This window comes from Pundamilia nyererei, unplaced genomic scaffold (genome assembly GCF_000239375.1).
Source record: "Pundamilia nyererei isolate P.nyererei 1_Seehausen unplaced genomic scaffold, PunNye1.0 scaffold00152, whole genome shotgun sequence".
Classification (NCBI taxonomy): domain Eukaryota; kingdom Metazoa; phylum Chordata; class Actinopteri; order Cichliformes; family Cichlidae; genus Pundamilia; species Pundamilia nyererei.
In genome coordinates, this window is record NW_005187553.1 from 373,449 (window position 1) to 391,547 (window position 18,099).

General features: G+C 42.3%; 2 protein-coding genes across 2 annotated transcripts in view; both read right to left on the reverse strand.

Moving 5' to 3' along the window:
* The window catches only part of pak4 (p21 protein (Cdc42/Rac)-activated kinase 4), a 37,734-nt gene extending 32,706 nt beyond the window's left edge, over nucleotides 1-5,028 (reverse strand). The window contains exon 1 of the mRNA XM_005744967.1: nucleotides 4,364-5,028. The gene's annotated coding sequence lies outside the window, so the exon portion shown is untranslated. The remainder of the gene's footprint in view (nucleotides 1-4,363) is intronic.
* Nucleotides 5,029-15,119: 10,091 nt separating this feature from the next.
* LOC102197228 (putative transmembrane protein INAFM1) lies at nucleotides 15,120-17,811 on the reverse strand. Its single transcript, XM_005744970.1, has one exon. The coding sequence runs from the start codon at nucleotides 17,561-17,563 to the stop codon at nucleotides 17,279-17,281; it is 285 nt and encodes a 94-aa protein (XP_005745027.1). The 5' UTR covers nucleotides 17,564-17,811; the 3' UTR covers nucleotides 15,120-17,278.
* Nucleotides 17,812-18,099: the final 288 nt, after the last annotated feature.

The following is an 18,099-nucleotide window of genomic DNA, read 5'->3' on the forward strand; positions in this document are numbered from 1 at the left end:
AGATCTGGTAATTTGGCTGTTAGCCTGCAGCTAAATCTGGTTTACCGTTACCTCTGCAGCTCACATCTCCACAAATACCCCCCCTCTTTTCTCCCTCTTTTTACTCACTAAACTCTGATTCCTCTCTCACACACAGTTTTATCTGTGCGATCAGGCCCCATGAGAAAAGTCAGATTTTAATGTTTCCACTACAGCATCAACTCAACAAGCAACGACACAAACAGGACAGAAAGAAAATGGAGGTAATTGCAACTTCACATGTGGATACAAACAAAGAACTTCTAAATAGTCAAGACCTCCCACTCTCATAGGCTTCTGGTTTCACAGGGGGAACTTACTCCACTTACTATATTCCGCAATGGCCTTATAAAGCTCAGCCTATAATGGTACATTTCATCGGGTAAAGGTTTTAACCCAATTAAACATTTAGGCAACCATTTCTTCTGCTAATTTGAGCTTGAGCCATAGTATTAGTTATAAGATAAGAGGAGTGTATCCTATTTTTTATCTCTGTTGACTAAAGGTCAAAACTGTTGTTTTTTTATTAACACATATATTACAAACTAAAACGTGGGGTTGTAGAGGCTTTAATTGCTGTTGGTGGTGGTGACTAATGAACTTCACGGTTATTTATAAATGAAGGAAATTAATTTCCTACATTTTAAAAATTTGAATTGATTACAATTCAACTATTCAAAGGCTCAGAAGTTCATTTTTCCACCTCAAGTCATCACACAAGATCAGAACTAAGTGAAAAAGGAAAACCGTGCATCGCAGACTAGTCAAATGTAATCAAATGTGCCAGACAGCCGTCATGTCTTCAAAGTTTCATACCTGGAAACATAGTGGCTGCAACTTTCTGATCTCTTTTTTGAAATAGACACCCTGTTGCCCTTTACTCAGACCATACCAGAAAATTGTTTCTTTATTTCCCCCCCCCAATACCATCATTTTCTTACTCAATAACAAATCCCCCACACACCTCATGCTCCTGCCCGTTATTGCCCTTTTGCCTCCAGCCATCACCATGTACATCGCTGTGAAAGCTGTTTGGACTTCACAGAAGAAGCCTGAACAGCAGCTGCATTCGGGCCCTTCTGGTCAGTTCGCATCAAAGCAATGACAACATCCCTCCTGCCAGCAGCTCTGTCTCCTGCTGGACACATCTGTCAACAGTCATCTGTGATTTCTGATCATTTCCACCTTTATGGCTCGACTCCTCTGCTGTGATTCACCTAAAAACTGGCCAGGAATCAAGAAAAACTCTTAAATCTGCTTGGAGTGAATCCTTCAAACTCAGTAGATTTTAGGTACTGCAGCTTGCATTATAAATATGAGCAAAGGAAATACAGAAACTGCAGAGGAATTTGAAAAAAGTAGCATATAGTGAGTGATCAGACATATTTTTGAATGCCTCTTTTTTACTGCTAAATACAGTTAGAAGCAAAAACTCTTTAGCCCCATTGTGTATTAGGTTTGTTGGCATAAATTCAATGTCCAGCAGGTTTATCACCAAAGCCTACATTGCACACTGAAATAGCTGCCAAATGGGCCTTTATTATGGAAGAAGTTTGTCTAGCTTTGTCCAGTAAACTTTGCATAAAACAGCACCTCAAAGTGTGTAACTATAAGTACTCTTCTTTCTAACTACCTTAGTCAAGTCCCACCACAGCTTCTCCATATTAATGGTTCAGACAGACACTATCTATCTTCTTCTGAAACCCAAAGCCAATATTCTGAGGTATGCTTGGGTCACTGTACTACTACTGAAAGGTCCATCAATGATTCCTCACTGACAGCATTACATTTTCTTCCAGGATTTCTGATATTTTACTTACTACATGTTGCCTGTTATACTTTGTAGGCTTTTGCATTACCTGAGGAATCAAAGAAGTCTCTGACATCATTGAGCCATGATCATGCTTTACTATACGTCGGTTTATTCTTCCTTCTCCAGACACATTTCTAACCCATAGGCCAAAAGTTCTAGTTTTGTTTTGTCCCCCCAAAGATCTGTGTCATCATTTCAATCATCATCAGTAATGAGTCACAGCACTTCGATAAATCATATGGTCTTGGGAATAAATTCAGGAACAGGTTTCATTTCAGCCAGTGAAACTGCTAGTCAGTGACTGAAACTGGCAGGGCTCTCTTAGGTTTGGCCCTGTTACATAGTGCCAGCAGGCACTGAAGGCAGGAAATGAAAGAGAAATGGATGCAGCAATGGTTCCCAACAGACTTCTACCCGCAGACATTGTGGTTTATTGTTGTGTTAGCCAAAGGAAATTATTATGAAGTAGTAAAATTAAAGTAAAAAAGTGTTGTTAAATGTATTTATCCTGCCAGGTAGTATTATAAGTTTCCTGCCAGCAAGCAGAATAAACACTAAGCGGCATCTTTTGGGACCAGTTTTGATTATTTATACTGGGATAAAGGCTTTTTGAGAAACCTCCAGGGTACCACAAAACCCCCTCTTTTACTCTGCAGGGAGAGCCAACTAGAGCCTCCTTTCAGGATGATAATAAAGTATAATACTGATATCCTACTTTAAGGAAAAACAAACAAAAACCAAACAGCAGCATACACTTTATGCTCCTTTCCCAACAGACTCTCTATATGCCCCTTGTCTGCCACACAAAGTCGTTTATTTTTCCACTTGTTGGTTGTCTGCTGCTTCTATGACCTGCGTGGATTTGGTTTATCTGGTCCACATATCATGTCAGTGAGGATGACTGTTTAACCTGCCAGCCTGTTTTTCCTGTTTGATTACCTCAGTTGGCTCCTCGTTTTTCACCACAGAGCAGACAATTCCAATGTTTCTACAACTAGCAGCAGACAGAAGAAGATGCTTTTTATTAAAGCTGTTCTGGAAACCCGAAAAAGTAAACACAACTCAACCATTTTCTGCTAGAAAAGCTAATTACTTCCTTTCACCTGTCCCTTTGGGCTTTGGTTTGTATAATTTTAAAATTATCAGGGACCTAACAAGGTATTTTAAAACCATGCTATCTCAACACTGTTAGATTCATATTCAGCACATATGCTGTGTTTTTGTTCACTCAAAGAAAACACACACATGTCCAATTTTTCCAGTAAACTTGCCATTTGTTTCTTTCAGATTCAGTTGATGCTGTAATTTAGATATTAGTTGTAATTACAATAGTTGTAGTAGTTGTTGTCGTAATTACAGATATTAGTCAGTTAGCTACTATCTAACAAAAATATAACTTTTCAATATGGCTGTACTGATTGTGAAATTCTGAGCTGATACTGTTAAAAGACTTTGGCCTAAATCCTATCCTCATGTACCCACAGTTTATTTAAATGTACTTTTCTTGTTATCTGTTCCCACTTCTGTGCTATAAACACTAACATCTTTTTAAAAGACTTTCACCTTTTCATTACACTGCCTTTGAACTCTCCAGCAGATAAACTTAACTGTTTATCTTACTTACTAGTAGATGGATATCAGCTGTCTTGCAGCTGCATCCCATCTCGCAACTTAACACGTGAATATTCCTGATGAATATTTTGCCATATATGATGTAGATGCTCCCGCTGCTGTTTGGGAATGGTGCATATGCGAGAGAGAGGAATGACCCTTTCGTACAGCTTCTCTGGCATCCCAGGAATGTATGGTGTGCCCAGCACCAACCGCACGACCTTACAAACACAAACCCCCTTTCCTCTTACTGCACACTCATGAAGCACAACACAAATGCAATCCATAACATGACATCCGCCAGCCAAGAGGAAAAGAAGCGGGAGGGGGAAAAGAGACTAAAAAGGAGAATTCATTCATGCACGAGAGAGAGAGAGAGGGAGCAGCTTAATATCCTATTTTCCTGCTTTAGCCTGCCCACACAAACAACTCAGTCCTCCTTCACAGGTGAAAACGGAAGTTCACCGTGATCCTGATTATCAGGAACCAGCTGAACTTATCGGAAAGCAGACTAGCAGACTCAGAGTTACCAGAACCCGTTTGTCTCCTGGGTGTGCAAAAATGAACCATCCTGTGAGCTTATGAGATCTTAGCAAAGGAAGACAGTTTGAACCTAAAGTTAGCTTCACATTTTAATTGTTTAACAACTTTCACAAGTGGCCCTCAGATTTTTTTTTCCCACAGCTCAGACACGATTCGCTTTAGTCTACGCTTTGAGTGATTCATCAGTTAACACACAAACACAAGGAGAGCAGACTCAAGGAGGCTGCTCCGGTATCCTCACACCCGGACTGGCCGGACCGACCAGAGCGCAGCTAACGCTAGCCTCCGTTAGCGGCTCAGCGGGGAGCGGAGACGCGCCACAAGCTAACCCACAGCACGGTCCGGTAACCGAAGTCAGAGCCACGCGGGGATACTTACCAGGGATGTCCCAGGAAAACCTTTTCTGCCGACCCCGCGACGTACTTGGAAACTCTCCAAAAATCAGAAGGGCGGGAGCGGACTAACTTCAGGGCAAACTGTGTGATATTAGCCGAAGTCTTACTTTCCCGACGCCATGTTGAACAGAGGAAACTGGAACATCCGGGAAACTGAAACCAATCTCCATGGAAACCGAGTTAGCGACGGGCTACCGGGAGACGACTCTTCTTCGGCTTTTTTTGTCTTCTTTGTGGTTGGTAAACATTACCGCCCACCGGTAGACTGCACTATTTTTATTCTTTATCCCGCTGCTGTAACACAATGATATGTTCACATACGGCTTCTTCTTGGCATGACAAAGATTTGCTCTGCACTCTCCATATACCTTACATCCAGCTGCTTTAAAATCACCAGCTAACCTAACATGCATGCCTTTGGACTGTTTGAGGAAGCTGGAGTAACAGAAGAGATCCCACGAGAGCACAGGGAGAACATCTAAACTCCAAACCTCCAGAAAGGTCTCAGCCAACCTGGGAATTTGAACCTTTCAGTAAACCCCTTTGCTAACCACTTCAAGATGCTTTCCATAAGAGAATTGTCTAAGTTTATATCTTGAGAGTTAATGTAAGGTTACAACAAGAGAAACAAACAAAAAAAATACAATTTTTAGAAGAAATGTATTGATCTCATGGCAGTAGAGTGTGTTTTAATGTTACAGTGACTAAACACAGTGGTATAAAACAGTCTGTTTTAAAAAAGGAACCAAACCGCAAAATTGCCGGAACGAAGGAAGCCCAAGCAAAAGCAACCCCAAAAATTTTTCAAAAAAGGCCAACAAAAAATACTGGGGTCCCACACCAAAAACAGAAATTCCAGTTTTACCATGCTGTTGTCAAATATATTTTTGGGGGGTGGCTAGTTTTGTTTTGTTTTTTTAATCTACCATGTCCAAGCAATGCAGGCACACATACGTACATGCATTAATATGTAGAATATGCAGTAAATTCTGATAAAACAGAGACAATTCAATCAATAACAGGGACAAACAACCTCACTATGAGGTCATATGGTAGGTTTTATCTTAACTTTAGTAAATAAAACTGTGGCAAATGGGGTTGGTTGATGATTCACCAGGAGAGACGGGAACAAAACTTGCTGATACAGCGCCAGGCTCCTATTGGGCCCTGTGTGATGCAGAGGTGGTGATGGATAGGTGGGACTACAGCCTTGAGAACAGATACTTGGATGCAATTTGACTTTCTGTGCCAGGCAAAGTTGGAGCGACATCATTCCTCAGTATAAGTTCAGGGACAAGTCATCGCGTTGCAGCTGTTGCTCCTGTAGGAGATGAGGAAAGCGAGGAAGGTGGGCGGAGAGATAGGAGAGAGCTAGCTGCACAGTGAGGAGTGCAGATATGTGACAGTCTGCAGGTGGAGGTGATCATCCATAAGAAGCTTCAGGGCAACAGAGGGATAGTTCAGGGTAATTTAGAGCAGCTAAAGCAAATGTTTGCTAAACATTCACAAAGAAGAACTGTTTTTCTCTGCTGAGCTTCAGCACCGCATTGCAGTGAGAACAGCCCAGACAAGCTTTGTCTGAAACAGAACATCCTCACCTTATCCCAGAATAACACATCTGCATACTCTGGGGATCTGTGAATTCACCATTTCCATCACAGCTGGTTCAGAGCTGCTCACGAGTTTGTTAAAGGGGACTGCAACAGTATGCTTACCGTCCAGAAAAAAAAACACCCCAGTGATGCCGAGCAGCACCGCAGTGCAGCGAGAACGACCCAGAGAAGGTGTCTCTGTTTGGCATTAAGATGAATCAGAACTGTATAAACAACCATATTCATTAATCTGCCACTGAAAGCCCTGATTTTGCTATGTTGCCATCTGAAGACAGAGACTTTTAAAAAACAAATTAAGCTTTTATATCACATCTGTGATACAAAAAAGCTCAAAGAATAATTAATCCCCCGAAATGTACAATAATAATCAATTTTTTGTTGTATTTAAAAAAAATAAAATCATGTAAATTAAAATACAGATATTTTTAAGTTACATGAAAAATGTCTGTTTTTACAGATTTCTTTTTATATTTAATAAAGATGTTTAAATCTGTATAAACAACAATGTTACCCAATAATAAGTTCAAATACTGTCCAAGTAATTAATCCAGTTAAAATAAGAGAAAAGTACTGTTGAATTTTACTTTGTAATTTATGCAATATTTTGTATTTTCAGTCCATTCATAATGTGAAAATTTTTTTTACTATGCAAATAAACCAGTTTGTTAAACTAGTAACTGGGTTTATATATAAAAAAAATCTAACATTTTTGACTATACAAACATAAAGTTAATGGTTTTACTTCAGAAAATGTAAATGCAACATACTGTCAATTACAGATCTTTTCTAGTATATACTGATTGATCATATTTGATTCCACGTAAAATCATATTTAGTTGATATGTTGATATGATAAGAGTGAAATATTCCATGAACCATGTAAACTCATGGTTCAGCAGCAAGTTATTAGTTTCCATGTATATGATGATCTCATCAGAATTTCCTGTGCTGCTACAGATTAAACTACACAACAGGGTAAATTACATTATGATAGCTTGACCTCAACCAGCAACATCAGTGAAGCAGAACTCAATAAAAATGATTAAATAATGTATAATAATCCTGTGATAGACTGGCCAGCTGTCCAGGGTGTACTCCGCCTCTCACCCTGTGACAGGCTCCAGCAGCATCAGGCTGATCTGGATTAGAATGAATGAATGGATGGATGGATGGATGGATGGATGAACATATTTTTCTGCAGTATCACTTTTCAACTTTAGCTACTAAAGACAAATGTAAATCTATAATTATGTAAATTTTTACTTAACATTGAGAATTAATTGCAACTTTTAAAAACATTTGTAATCTTGTTTAAAAACAAGTAAACGGCACCATTACGTCATTAACCACATTCCCCTCGTCACTGTAAAAGCCAGGATATTACCTCAGTCTCTTTGCAGTTTCATCTGCACAACACTGACCCCTAGTGATCAAATGCACACACTGCTCTGTCAAGCAGTCAAGCTTTGCTAATAGAGTCATGTCATTATTCGTTTCAGAAATGATAAAAATAATAATGAAATTTGTGAACTAAACTGTGAAGTTTTATTTTACTCTCAAAGACATACGTTTCTGTGAATGTTTTATTATTGAACAGCAAATTTTCATATGATGCATTTACCAGATTTCTTCTGCCAATACTAAGTACATACACCTCTTCTGTTCCCGGTTTCATTGTCTGGAGATGAAACTATCACGTCACCCTTATTTTCTGTCATATATTTACTGTTACAGTAGTCGGTGATCATATTAAATGTCCCTGAAACCTAAACACACGGAGCTGGAAATGAGCAGGAAAGGTCACCTTTGAGAGTTTCTCTCGGTGGAAACATCTTCCCATTTAGATAGTCTTGCTTACTGTATTAATATGTTGAGGAAAAACCTACATTAATCTCTTAACCTGCTAACCTCTAATGACAATCAGCTGATTATAACTTCACTTGCAGCCTTAGCAGAAATTTATATAACTAGAGGTTTCTTTCAGCGAGAGTTTGATCATTTATTTCTGCAGTGGAAGCAAATTTGTTACATTTTAAGTAGCAGCTTTTTTTGTGTCCCATTGCAGATTTGGATCAATACTTTGCTCATTTTCTGGTGTCTCTCCAGCTTATTTACAGGCTTTGTTTGTCCTGGGAGACGTGTGTGTTTGCTGAGCATGCTCCTCTTTTCCAGCTTTGCTTCTGCATGTATAGATAAATCTATATTTACTAATTTCCTTTATACAGCGAAATCACATTTGTCCTTTAAAATTCCTGCTTTTCCTCTCATTGTGGTTTCTAACTCTTAGGGAAAAGATATAGTTAACCAGATCTCAGCTGTGTTTTATAAACTGAGAACAGATGGTTTTCTCATGTTTCACTGCATTAAAGAAGTGTGGAGGAAAGTAAAGGCACCAACATCTGAGGGACTACAGGTTGGACTCTGTGATTAAAATGTGAAGCTGCTCAAACAGCTTTCTTAAATGAATCCACAGGTCAGCAGTTTGTCGAGCCGCCTCGCTGGTTTACATCCTCTTATGAGGTAATGAAAGCCCTGAATGGATGGTACAAAGCAGGACTTCATCATCAATCCTTCCAGTGTTCACTGGGCATCTAATTACTTTAACAGGGGGTCAAATATATATTGGACAAAGGTGAAATGTAAAATGTAGTCTGGCCTGTTTCATAAGACATCACAAATTCCAGGTTTTGCTGCCTGTAGACTGTAAATGCAAAACCATAAAATCAGACATTTATTGTTGTCATTTGTACTGTGAAAAATGCCTGTGCAGTAAAACAGAAATAGTCATGGTGTAAAAGCTCAAAATATTTTTCAAGGTAAGAAAAGAAACAATCAAAAGAAAAATATAGCATGAAACACGCACTAAAAGCAAACAAGGAACAAAAACTCGGCAAAAAAATGCTAATCCACATACATCCAAAATAAATACTGCAAAAGACAAAACATTCAGAATGCTCCTGAAATATTTCTTTAAACTCCAAACCTTGTATTGAGTTCAAAAAGCATCTTGAGACCTTTTCAAATGTTGTTGTTGGTTGTTGGTGTTGTTGTTTTTTGTTGTTGTTGTTGTTGGCCTGGAGATCTGTTCCTCAAGAAAGTCTGGCTACTTGGAGGCAAAATATAAAGGAATGATGAATGAACACAATACTGTACCCACAGCATATATATCAAAACAAAGAGCAGAAAATTTTATTTCTGACACTAATGAAATATTTTGAGGTGATATTGCTAAATATTTAAATAAATAGAAAGTATGCCCCAGTGAAGCACAATTAAAAACACAACTGAAACTGTGAAGGATGCATTTGTTAAATGTTTTGCCTACACACGCGCATGAGCTTCAGTGACATCCCATTATTAATCCACAGGGTTTCATATGATATCAGCATACCATTTACAGCTATAACAACTTTAACACTTCTGGGAAGTCTTTCCACAGGGTTGAGAAGTGTTTATGGGAATTCTGACCATTCTTCCAGAAGCGTATTTATGACAATGATGCTGGAGGAGAAGGCCTGGCTGTCAGTATTCACCCTAATTCATCCAAAAGCCTTCTATCAGGTTGAGATCAGGACTTTGCAGGCAAGTTCTTCCACACCAAACTCGCTTGTCTATGTCTTTATGGACCTTGCTTGGTGCACTGGTGCACAGTCTGTTGCCACAAAGCTGGGAGCATGAAGTTGTATGGAACCAACTCCTGAGAAACGACTCCACACCATAATCCGTCTCTACTGCTCTAGAGTCCAGTGGCAGTCAGCATATGATGTAAGGCTTGGATGCAGCTGCTCATCACATGACTATGCACTGTTCTTGAGCTGATCTGAAGCCACATGAAGTTTGGAGTTCGTTAGCGACTGACTCTGTAGAAAGTCGGCGACCTCTGCGGACCATGCGCTCCCAGCATCCACTGACCCCACTCTGTAATTTTCTGTGGCCTCCCACTTCATGGCTGAGCTGCTGTCATTCCCAGTTGCTTCCAATGTATTATAATAACTCAAATTGTATTTGTCACACACACAACCATACACAGTATGACATGAGGTGAAACGCTTGTAGCTGTGCAGTGCCCGACCATTAAATGACAGTAGGTTTACAGTAAGATTTACAGAAAACATTTACAGGTTACTACAAAAATTTACAGCTTCAACTTAGAAATTTACAATAAAAATGTGCAAATAACAGTTTACGCAAGATGTTATTAGTCAAAAGAAATTATATATTATAGGAAGTGTGCAAGAAGAAAAACCAGAGTGCGTGTGGTGATGTGATGTGTGTGGGAGAGTCCAGTCCTACACCTGGTTCAGGGCCCGAATAGCCTGGGGGGAAGAAGCTCCTCTTCATTCTCTGTTTCAGCCTTAAGGGAGCAGAAGTGCTTCCCAGACCTCAACAGTCAGAAGAGTCCATTGTTGGGATGGGAGAGGTCCATCATAATCTTCCTAGCTTTGGACTTGCACCAAGTTCTTGAGCACCCTCAGTGGCAGATGGAAGTCTCTAAGTCTTCTGAGGAAGAAGAGACGCTGACGGGCTTTCTTAACCAGGGTGTTGATGTGACAGGACCATGACAGGTTCTGAGTGATGTGGACACCCAGGTATCGGAAACTGTCCACTCTCTCCACTGGCGTGCCACTGATGATGAGGAGCTTGTAATTCCTCACCTGCTTTGTAGTGAAGTCCACGATCAGCTCCTTAGTCTTGCTGACGTTTAGGAGGAGATTATTCTCCTGGCACCAGGTCTCCAGGTTCCTAATCTCCTCCAGGTAGGCCGTCTCGATGTTGTCGGAGATCAGGCCCACAACAGCAGTGTCGTCAGCAAACTTGACAATGGAGGTGGTGTCTGATGTGGCTACACAGTCATAAGTGTACAGTGAGTACAGCAGGGGGCTTAAAACACAGCCCTGAGGCGCTCCAGTGCTGAGTGAGATGGAGGGGGAGGCTTGTTTTCCCACCCTCACTGATTGGGGTCTGTCTGTGAGGAAGTTGAGGATCCACTGACACAGTGATGAGCTGAGTCCTAGATCCGTCAACTTGGTGAAAAGCTTAGATTGAATTATTGTGCTGAACATCCACGAACAGCATCCTAACATAATTCCCTCTGCCAGTGTCCAGGTGACTCAGGGATGTGTGGAGCAGGTGAGCTATGGCGTCGTCTCTGGAACGATTAGTCCGGTAAGCAAACTGAAGTGAGTCGATGGTGGCAGGAAGTGAAGAAGTGATGTGATCTTTCATCAGTCTTTCAAAACACTTCATCACAATTGAAGTCAGTGCTACTGGACGGTAATCATTGTGGCATTGGGACAGGGACAATGATGGACTCTTTGAAGCACATAGGAACCACTGCTTGGGCCAGGGAGAGGTTGAAGATCTCTGTGAACACCGGTGCTAGCTGGTCAGCGCAGGCTCTCAGAACCTGGCCAGGTATTGCATCTGGTCCTGCTGCCCTCCTGGTGTTCACCCTCCTGAAGGTGTTCCTCACTGCATGCTCTGTGATGATGAAGGCATTGTCTTCACTGGTGCACTCCATGTGCGCAGCGAGCATAAAACGTGTTCAGCTCATCAGCCAGTGAAGCGTCGGCATTCATACCACTAACAGCTGACTGTGGAATATTTAGTAGCGAGGAAAGTTCACGACTGAACTTGTTCCACAAGTGGGATCTTCTCACAGTCACACGGTGGAATTCGCCGAGCTCCTGAGAGCAACTCATTCAAATGTTTGTAGAAGCAGTCTGCATGCCTCGGTGCTTGATTTTATACACTTGTGGCCCTGGGAGTGGTTGGAACACCTGAAGTCAGTGGTTTGGATGGATGAGTGAATACTTTTGGTAATAAAGTGTAGTTAGAAGCTCCGGATTTAGAAATAACATGAAAAGAGTGTGATGTTTGCTGTATCCTGTGAAATACTGTTGAAGTGAAGTAGCTGACCTATGTGTTTATCAGTGTAATGATGAAAACTATTCTGTTATCTCATGTTTCACTTCCTAAAACGGCCTTTTCTGCACTTAGAAAGTTTAAGAACGATGACAGAAACCGATCAGCCAACTGCTTTGAGTCTATTTTGGAGAATATTATGAAGTACACAGTTCCTGCGGATTAAAACTGCCATAAATGAATGATGAATGTCGACTCTTACATTTTTCCATGTGGGCTGCTGTTTCGGGAGCATGGAGAGCAAAGATGACAGGAGAAAGGGAGGAATCACTGAACCCAGAGGCTGATGCAGATGTGCGAACAGCTGGCTCAGGCTGCATGCAGCACGGCCTTTGCTGCTTGTTGCTGCTGCGGTTCGGACAGGATGGCGAGCTCTGCTGAGTCATGCGAGGCTCGTCTGCAGCTTGTGAGAAGGAACAAGCGCTGACAACCTCAGCTGTTAATTTAATTATTGATCGAGGGAGGCACGGCGACCCGCGCACTGTCACACGCTCTGCCCTGAGCCGCTACAAATAATAGATAGAGGAAACTCCCTGGAGCCCACTCTGATGAGATTTTGTGTGTGCGTAAACGGTGATGAGAGCGAGCTGGCTCGAGCACAGCTGCTTATTGGCCTCATGTGTTTCTCTTTTATTCCTAATCCAGGGGAAAACGCGGGTTAACAAGAGCTGTATGGGTGGGATGAAGCGCACGCTGACATTTTTTAGTTCTGAGAGCCCATCCTGTGTTTCAGCTGATTAGAATTCAGCGTGAGACAGTAAATATAAAAGGATGCTTTGCTGCATCAGAAAAATGTCACACTTTAGCTTTTATTGACACACAGTTGCAGGAAAAAAGAAAAAAAAACGTCCTCTGAATGTGTTCACCATGACAGCTGTGCAGGTTTCACGCTTAATTGATTTTTATTTCCTGCTTTGACTTTGTTGATATTTTCGGTTTGTCCTGCAGTCCCCAGTTTGCCCACTGTGTCCCAGTCTGTCAGCGTTTCAGTGCCTCTCCTGTCTCTGTTATCATGCTGTCAGTTATTTGTCTTGAGGTTATTTTAGGTTGGTTTTCTGCTGTGTTGTGTTTTTAATTCCTGTCTTTGTGCTTCTTCTGTTCCCTGATTGCCTTCAACTGGCCTTTATCCCTGTCTGAATTATATGCGTTTCCATCGGATTCTACTTTGTGCTACCGTGTGATTTTGTTTATTTGGACTATTGATCAACCAATAAAGGCTTTTGTTAGAAAGAGGTTTGCTGATGCTCATCACACTGGAAAAAGACTCCAGAACTAACTCTAACGGTCTGCACCACACAGCAGAGCTTATCCCGAAAGAAAGAAACAAGTCTAGCTCTGCGACTCCCATTAATTGCAGTTTTACTTTTATTTAGGGGGTTGATGGTTTCAGAGGATGGCTCTGCTAGGTGCTCAGTAAAGTTTTAGTGTTTAAGCGCAGCCCATTGTGCAGTCACACTGCAGCAGCAGCCTGCAGTTCAGTCCCGTTTCTCAGGGGCACGTGACAGGAGGAGGGAAAGGAGCTGCGACCCTGACTGATCCTGCTGCCTCAGCATTAAAAACTTTGCCACCGTTTCTCTACAGCTTTGCAGTAAAATGTGATTTACAACTGTCATAACTAACATTAATAGCTGCAGAAAGATGTTAATGTTTTAGAATGGCAACCATCTCTCTTTAATGTGCGTGCATAATGGTGCATCATGGCTGGAAGTCACTGTGATCTCAAACAGCACAGCATAATAGCGCGGTAGTTCTTCTTGTCCTTCTGGCTGCTCGCTCTAGAGGTCACCACATCTATTCTTAGCATCTGTCACGCCAATCCTCTGCTTCCACAAATCTCCTCTGTGCTCTTCCTGCTTTCCTCCATATCGATTTTAACCATTTTTATTTGAAAAGCTGTGATAAATAATATTATTTTGGCATTATTAGGCAGAAAAATCTGTCCACTTACTGTACATTAACTCCTGGACAGTTCGTTTTCCATAGAAAATCCAACCTGTGATCTTTTTGGCTGTTACTACTCTACTAGCTGTGATAGTGGGAGAGAACGCTGAGGGAACATTTCCAGCATTAATAAGAGCCACCTGCGCCGAAAAGCATCCAACTGAAAGGTACGCAGTCATTTCAACTCTGCAAACTCTGGGAATATAATAAAAATGCAAAACGCGGAGGTGCAAAAAATGCAGTTCCTCTAACGGCCACTTGAGGCGGGCTTTAAAGTGGTAACAATTATACATATAGTCTGGTTCAAAGAGTTTTGGCCTCTCATAACATCTGTACAGTGGGTGAATTACTCTATAACTCCTCTATCTGGACACTGTTAAGGGTTAAAATTAGGGGTGTGGCCACTTTGATTAACAGGGCGCTGTAGTTGCTCTGTCCTGTTGGGCCTCACATTCACTAAATCACTCAGTCACTGAACTGGACTTCGTCACCGTGTTTGTGCTGCTGATGCCTAATGGAGCATTAATGCAAATATATGACTAAGTATATGGTCGACTGTGTGAATCAGCCCAGGCAAGAAGTTTGGGCTGCGCTTTAAGTGAGTGAACGTCAATAGTTTATTTTAGTCTGTTGCTTAGAAATAATCAGCAGGTATCTCTGTTTCTGCACATGGTTAGGAAAATATAACATTTTTAGGCTTCCAAACATGGAATCCTAAATCGGTGGATGACCTCACCGTGGTTTATATCCAACTTTTACATACAGTCTATAAGTCTGACAGGTTAAAGCACAGGTTGATGTCGGCACGGCCTACTCCTACTGATCTCTACATGCTGTTTATCCAAAAAGAAAAAAACGATGCACATTAAACAGGACGTGTCACTGCATCCTGCTCCTGTTCTGCGACAACCTTTTTAATCATCAGAGAAGCATCCACCGACAGTCTTCGGTTACCAAAGCACTCTACTCAGATAAACATGAGAAAGGTCAGTGAGGAGAGGGCCAAGCAGCTTTCACACTGAAGAGGCCAGATGTCCTCACACAAGTGTTATTTCCAGGTAATCTGGAGTATCTAACGGCTCTGATTTATAGTGAAAGTGGAGGCTGTGTTGTTTCAGATGCAGGCCAGCACTCCCCTGACGTCAGCTTGGCCTTTTCAGTAAAATGTCCCTGCGTTATTTCAGCACAGGACGACACCAAGCTGCCCGCCCCGTCGCCTGTTTTTGCTCAACTGCTGACAGAAAGACAACACACCCACACTGGAATAAATGCATAGTTTATCATATCATAACAATAAATTCTCAAGGCTACATTGTTAATAAAACAGTCTAGTAGATTTAGCCTAAATTCTGAAGAAGGAAGTGAGGTGAACAAAGCGTGTCATCGAGAAGAAGAGGTACAAACGTGACACTGCATTGAGAATTAACGGTCATTCTGTGCAAGACAACAAAGATGGCTCTAAAAAGGTAAAACTGCTGCAACTACTGAGAGTGATCACCTTGCATTTCATACGGCTACGAGCTACAGAAGATCACAATTTAGGCTACTTCTGCTACAGTACAGTATCGCTTTAAGTTCCTCTAGATACCTGAATAAAAACAGCATTCTGCTGTGAAAAAAGAGAAAAACCAGAAAGTCCTCTATAGGCATGAAAAAAAGAAGTCTCCATTAGTGCAGAGCAGGGTCCTTGAGGAGTTGCAGGGGTTCCTGAAGGGGTTTGTAGGCTGGGGTTTAGGGCTCAAGCACTCTTGTGGGGGGTTTGAGAGTTCTTTGGTGGGGTTTTCTAATGAGGTTTCTCGGGGATCAGCTTCGGGGGTTGAGGGGTCTGCTGGGATGTTCTCCAGGATGTTTAAAGGATCAGGGCACACTCATGATTTCTAAGCTTCCATAAGGTGGAGCATTGGTGTATAAAGTGAATTTTCAAAGGGGACCTCTTATGGTTTTCCAGGTTTTTTTGGCATATATCTCCTGTCCCAGTGCTGGATGCTCATATTCAACACGGACAAAGTTTCAAATAAGGAGGTCAGTGCATGTTCAGGCGGTTTTTTCCCCCTCAGCTCTCTGTGATGTCATAGAGAGTGAGAGAGAGCTCTCAGGTACAGGTCCCATCCACCTGCTGTTTGCATTGGGCAGCCAATTAGAAGAGAATTGATGAGCTGAGGGGCTTCAACAAGGCCATGTGGGAAAAATAAAGATTATTTTGAACTGCTGATCATGCAAAGCTACTCTAGCAGGTTGCCAGAGTGTAAAATACAGAGCTGGAAGTGAGCAGGAGAGGTCCAATTTTCACAGGAACGTGAAAGAGTTAAAGCACGGATGGACTCATGGGCGACCAACTGGGCACAGACATTGGTTAGATTTACACTAAGAGGCTAGGACAAGTGTGAAAAAGACACCGAAATCTCAGACTGAATGGTCTGAATGTATGGTGGGTAATTTAAAGAAGTAGCATCTGTGATCTCACTTATAGAAGGAGCAGCAGAAAAATAATCCCTGTTTCTGGTTAGCTGCACATCATAACGAGTGATCTAGAGACTTAATTTATCTGTTATTTGTTTTGCTTAGAATATGATGGAAGAAATGAAAGCATGCAACATACTGTATGCTCTCAGAACCCAGAGGGTTTTTCCTGTCATCCACCCAAAACTCAAACACATTCAATGAAGAGTCACATAAGAGAGAAAAATCACCAGGTCCTGGAACATTAAAAGCTTCAGCAGACAGCGTTCGATAAAGAAATAATGTGACCTCTGCTGAGGATGTGGCACTCAGATGCAGGACCTTCTTCAATCTGTCATTTTGTAGTGCGATATCTGCTCTCAGTGGTCAGGACTCAGCCTGAGAAGTGATTACTGAAATTTAACTGCAGCACTCATTTACCTGCGACACCTCACGGGGAGTCCCAGAGGAGTGCGGGACGTTTTGCATGTCTGCACCCAGGAGTCCTGCTTCACCTAATCCATCCATGATTTAAAGGATGTAAGCATGACTCTCAGAATAACCAACATTTACAGGCACACAGCCACAAATCAGAGGGAAGCAGCCCTAAAAGATGCCAGGTGTGTGTTCCTAAGGCTTGCTCTCATTGGACAGACGAGTTCAGTGAAATGAAAAACAAAAAACCATAAACCCCCTCAGGACTGGGTGTTGGGGTGAAGCTGGAAAGAAAAATCCCCTCCTCCTCCTCCTCCTCCTCCTCTCCACCTGCATCCTGCATGCGGAACACTGATGCATCCCGGCAGCACCTGCCCCCCTCTGTCCTCCCTCAGGTCCTCAGTCAGCATCCCAAACTCTGGATGCAGTCATGTCTGTCTGTGTGCCGTCATCTCTCATCCATCCATCCGCCGCCGCCGCAGCCTTGTGTCAGGTGTGTGCAGTCACTTATTTAATGCGTGCGTGCGTGCGTGCTGTAAAAGTCATCAAGGCTTCGCCAGGCACACGTTCTGGTTCGGGTTCTGGTTCGGTGTCGCGGTGATGTTGTCCGCTTTGCCCGGCGTCCAGAAGAACACGTAGTAAATGACCAGGATGAACGCGGCCACAGACACGCAGAGGAAATAGGCGATCGCCATCGCCACTTTCACCCAGATCTTAGTTGACATGTTGGCGTGTTTGGCCCGCAGCTCTCCGGGGTAGCTCGGCCTCCGGTTCATGTCCCCGTTCAGCTTCTCCACGGTCATGTTGCCCTGTCTGCTGGCCGCCTTCATCTCGGTATCAGCGCTGAAGTCTTACTCAAAGATTGCTCCCCTGCTGACTGTTGTGCGTTCATCGGAGTCTGCAGACGCTGCCGCCCCGCTGCGCTCCTCCGGGCCCGGATCAGGACGCAGACGCTTCAGGTTCTCTGGTGCGTCTCCGCGGGATGCTGGAGCTCCCTGAGCCCTCTGAGCTCTCCGTGCGCACAGGGCAAACTGAACTCAGGAAGGTTTGCTCCGCTATCAGCTGGATGGGACCGCTAGTAAGCTGCTCTGAATTAAAGAAGTCATTTCCGGCGTGTCTTTTCGAAGTAAAACGAGTGATAAACGTACATAGCTCGAGAATCAAGGTTATTATAGTGAACTAAAAATAAATAAAACTAGATGTGAAAAAACATTTTTGCTAACTAAAATAATTAGAAGAAAGTTACATGATGAATTTAAAACGACTAAAATATATTTTTCTCCCAGGCAAAAACAGAGAAGAAAATAATGAACATTAAATATCCAAACAAAGTCTTGATGCATGCTCAATCATCCAGGTAAGTAAA

What these genes read in the sequence shown, in the direction of transcription:
- LOC102197228 (XM_005744970.1), bottom strand. Translation starts at nt 17,563, where the DNA reads ATGAAGGCGGCCAGCAGACAGGGCAACATGACCGTGGAGAAGCTGAAC.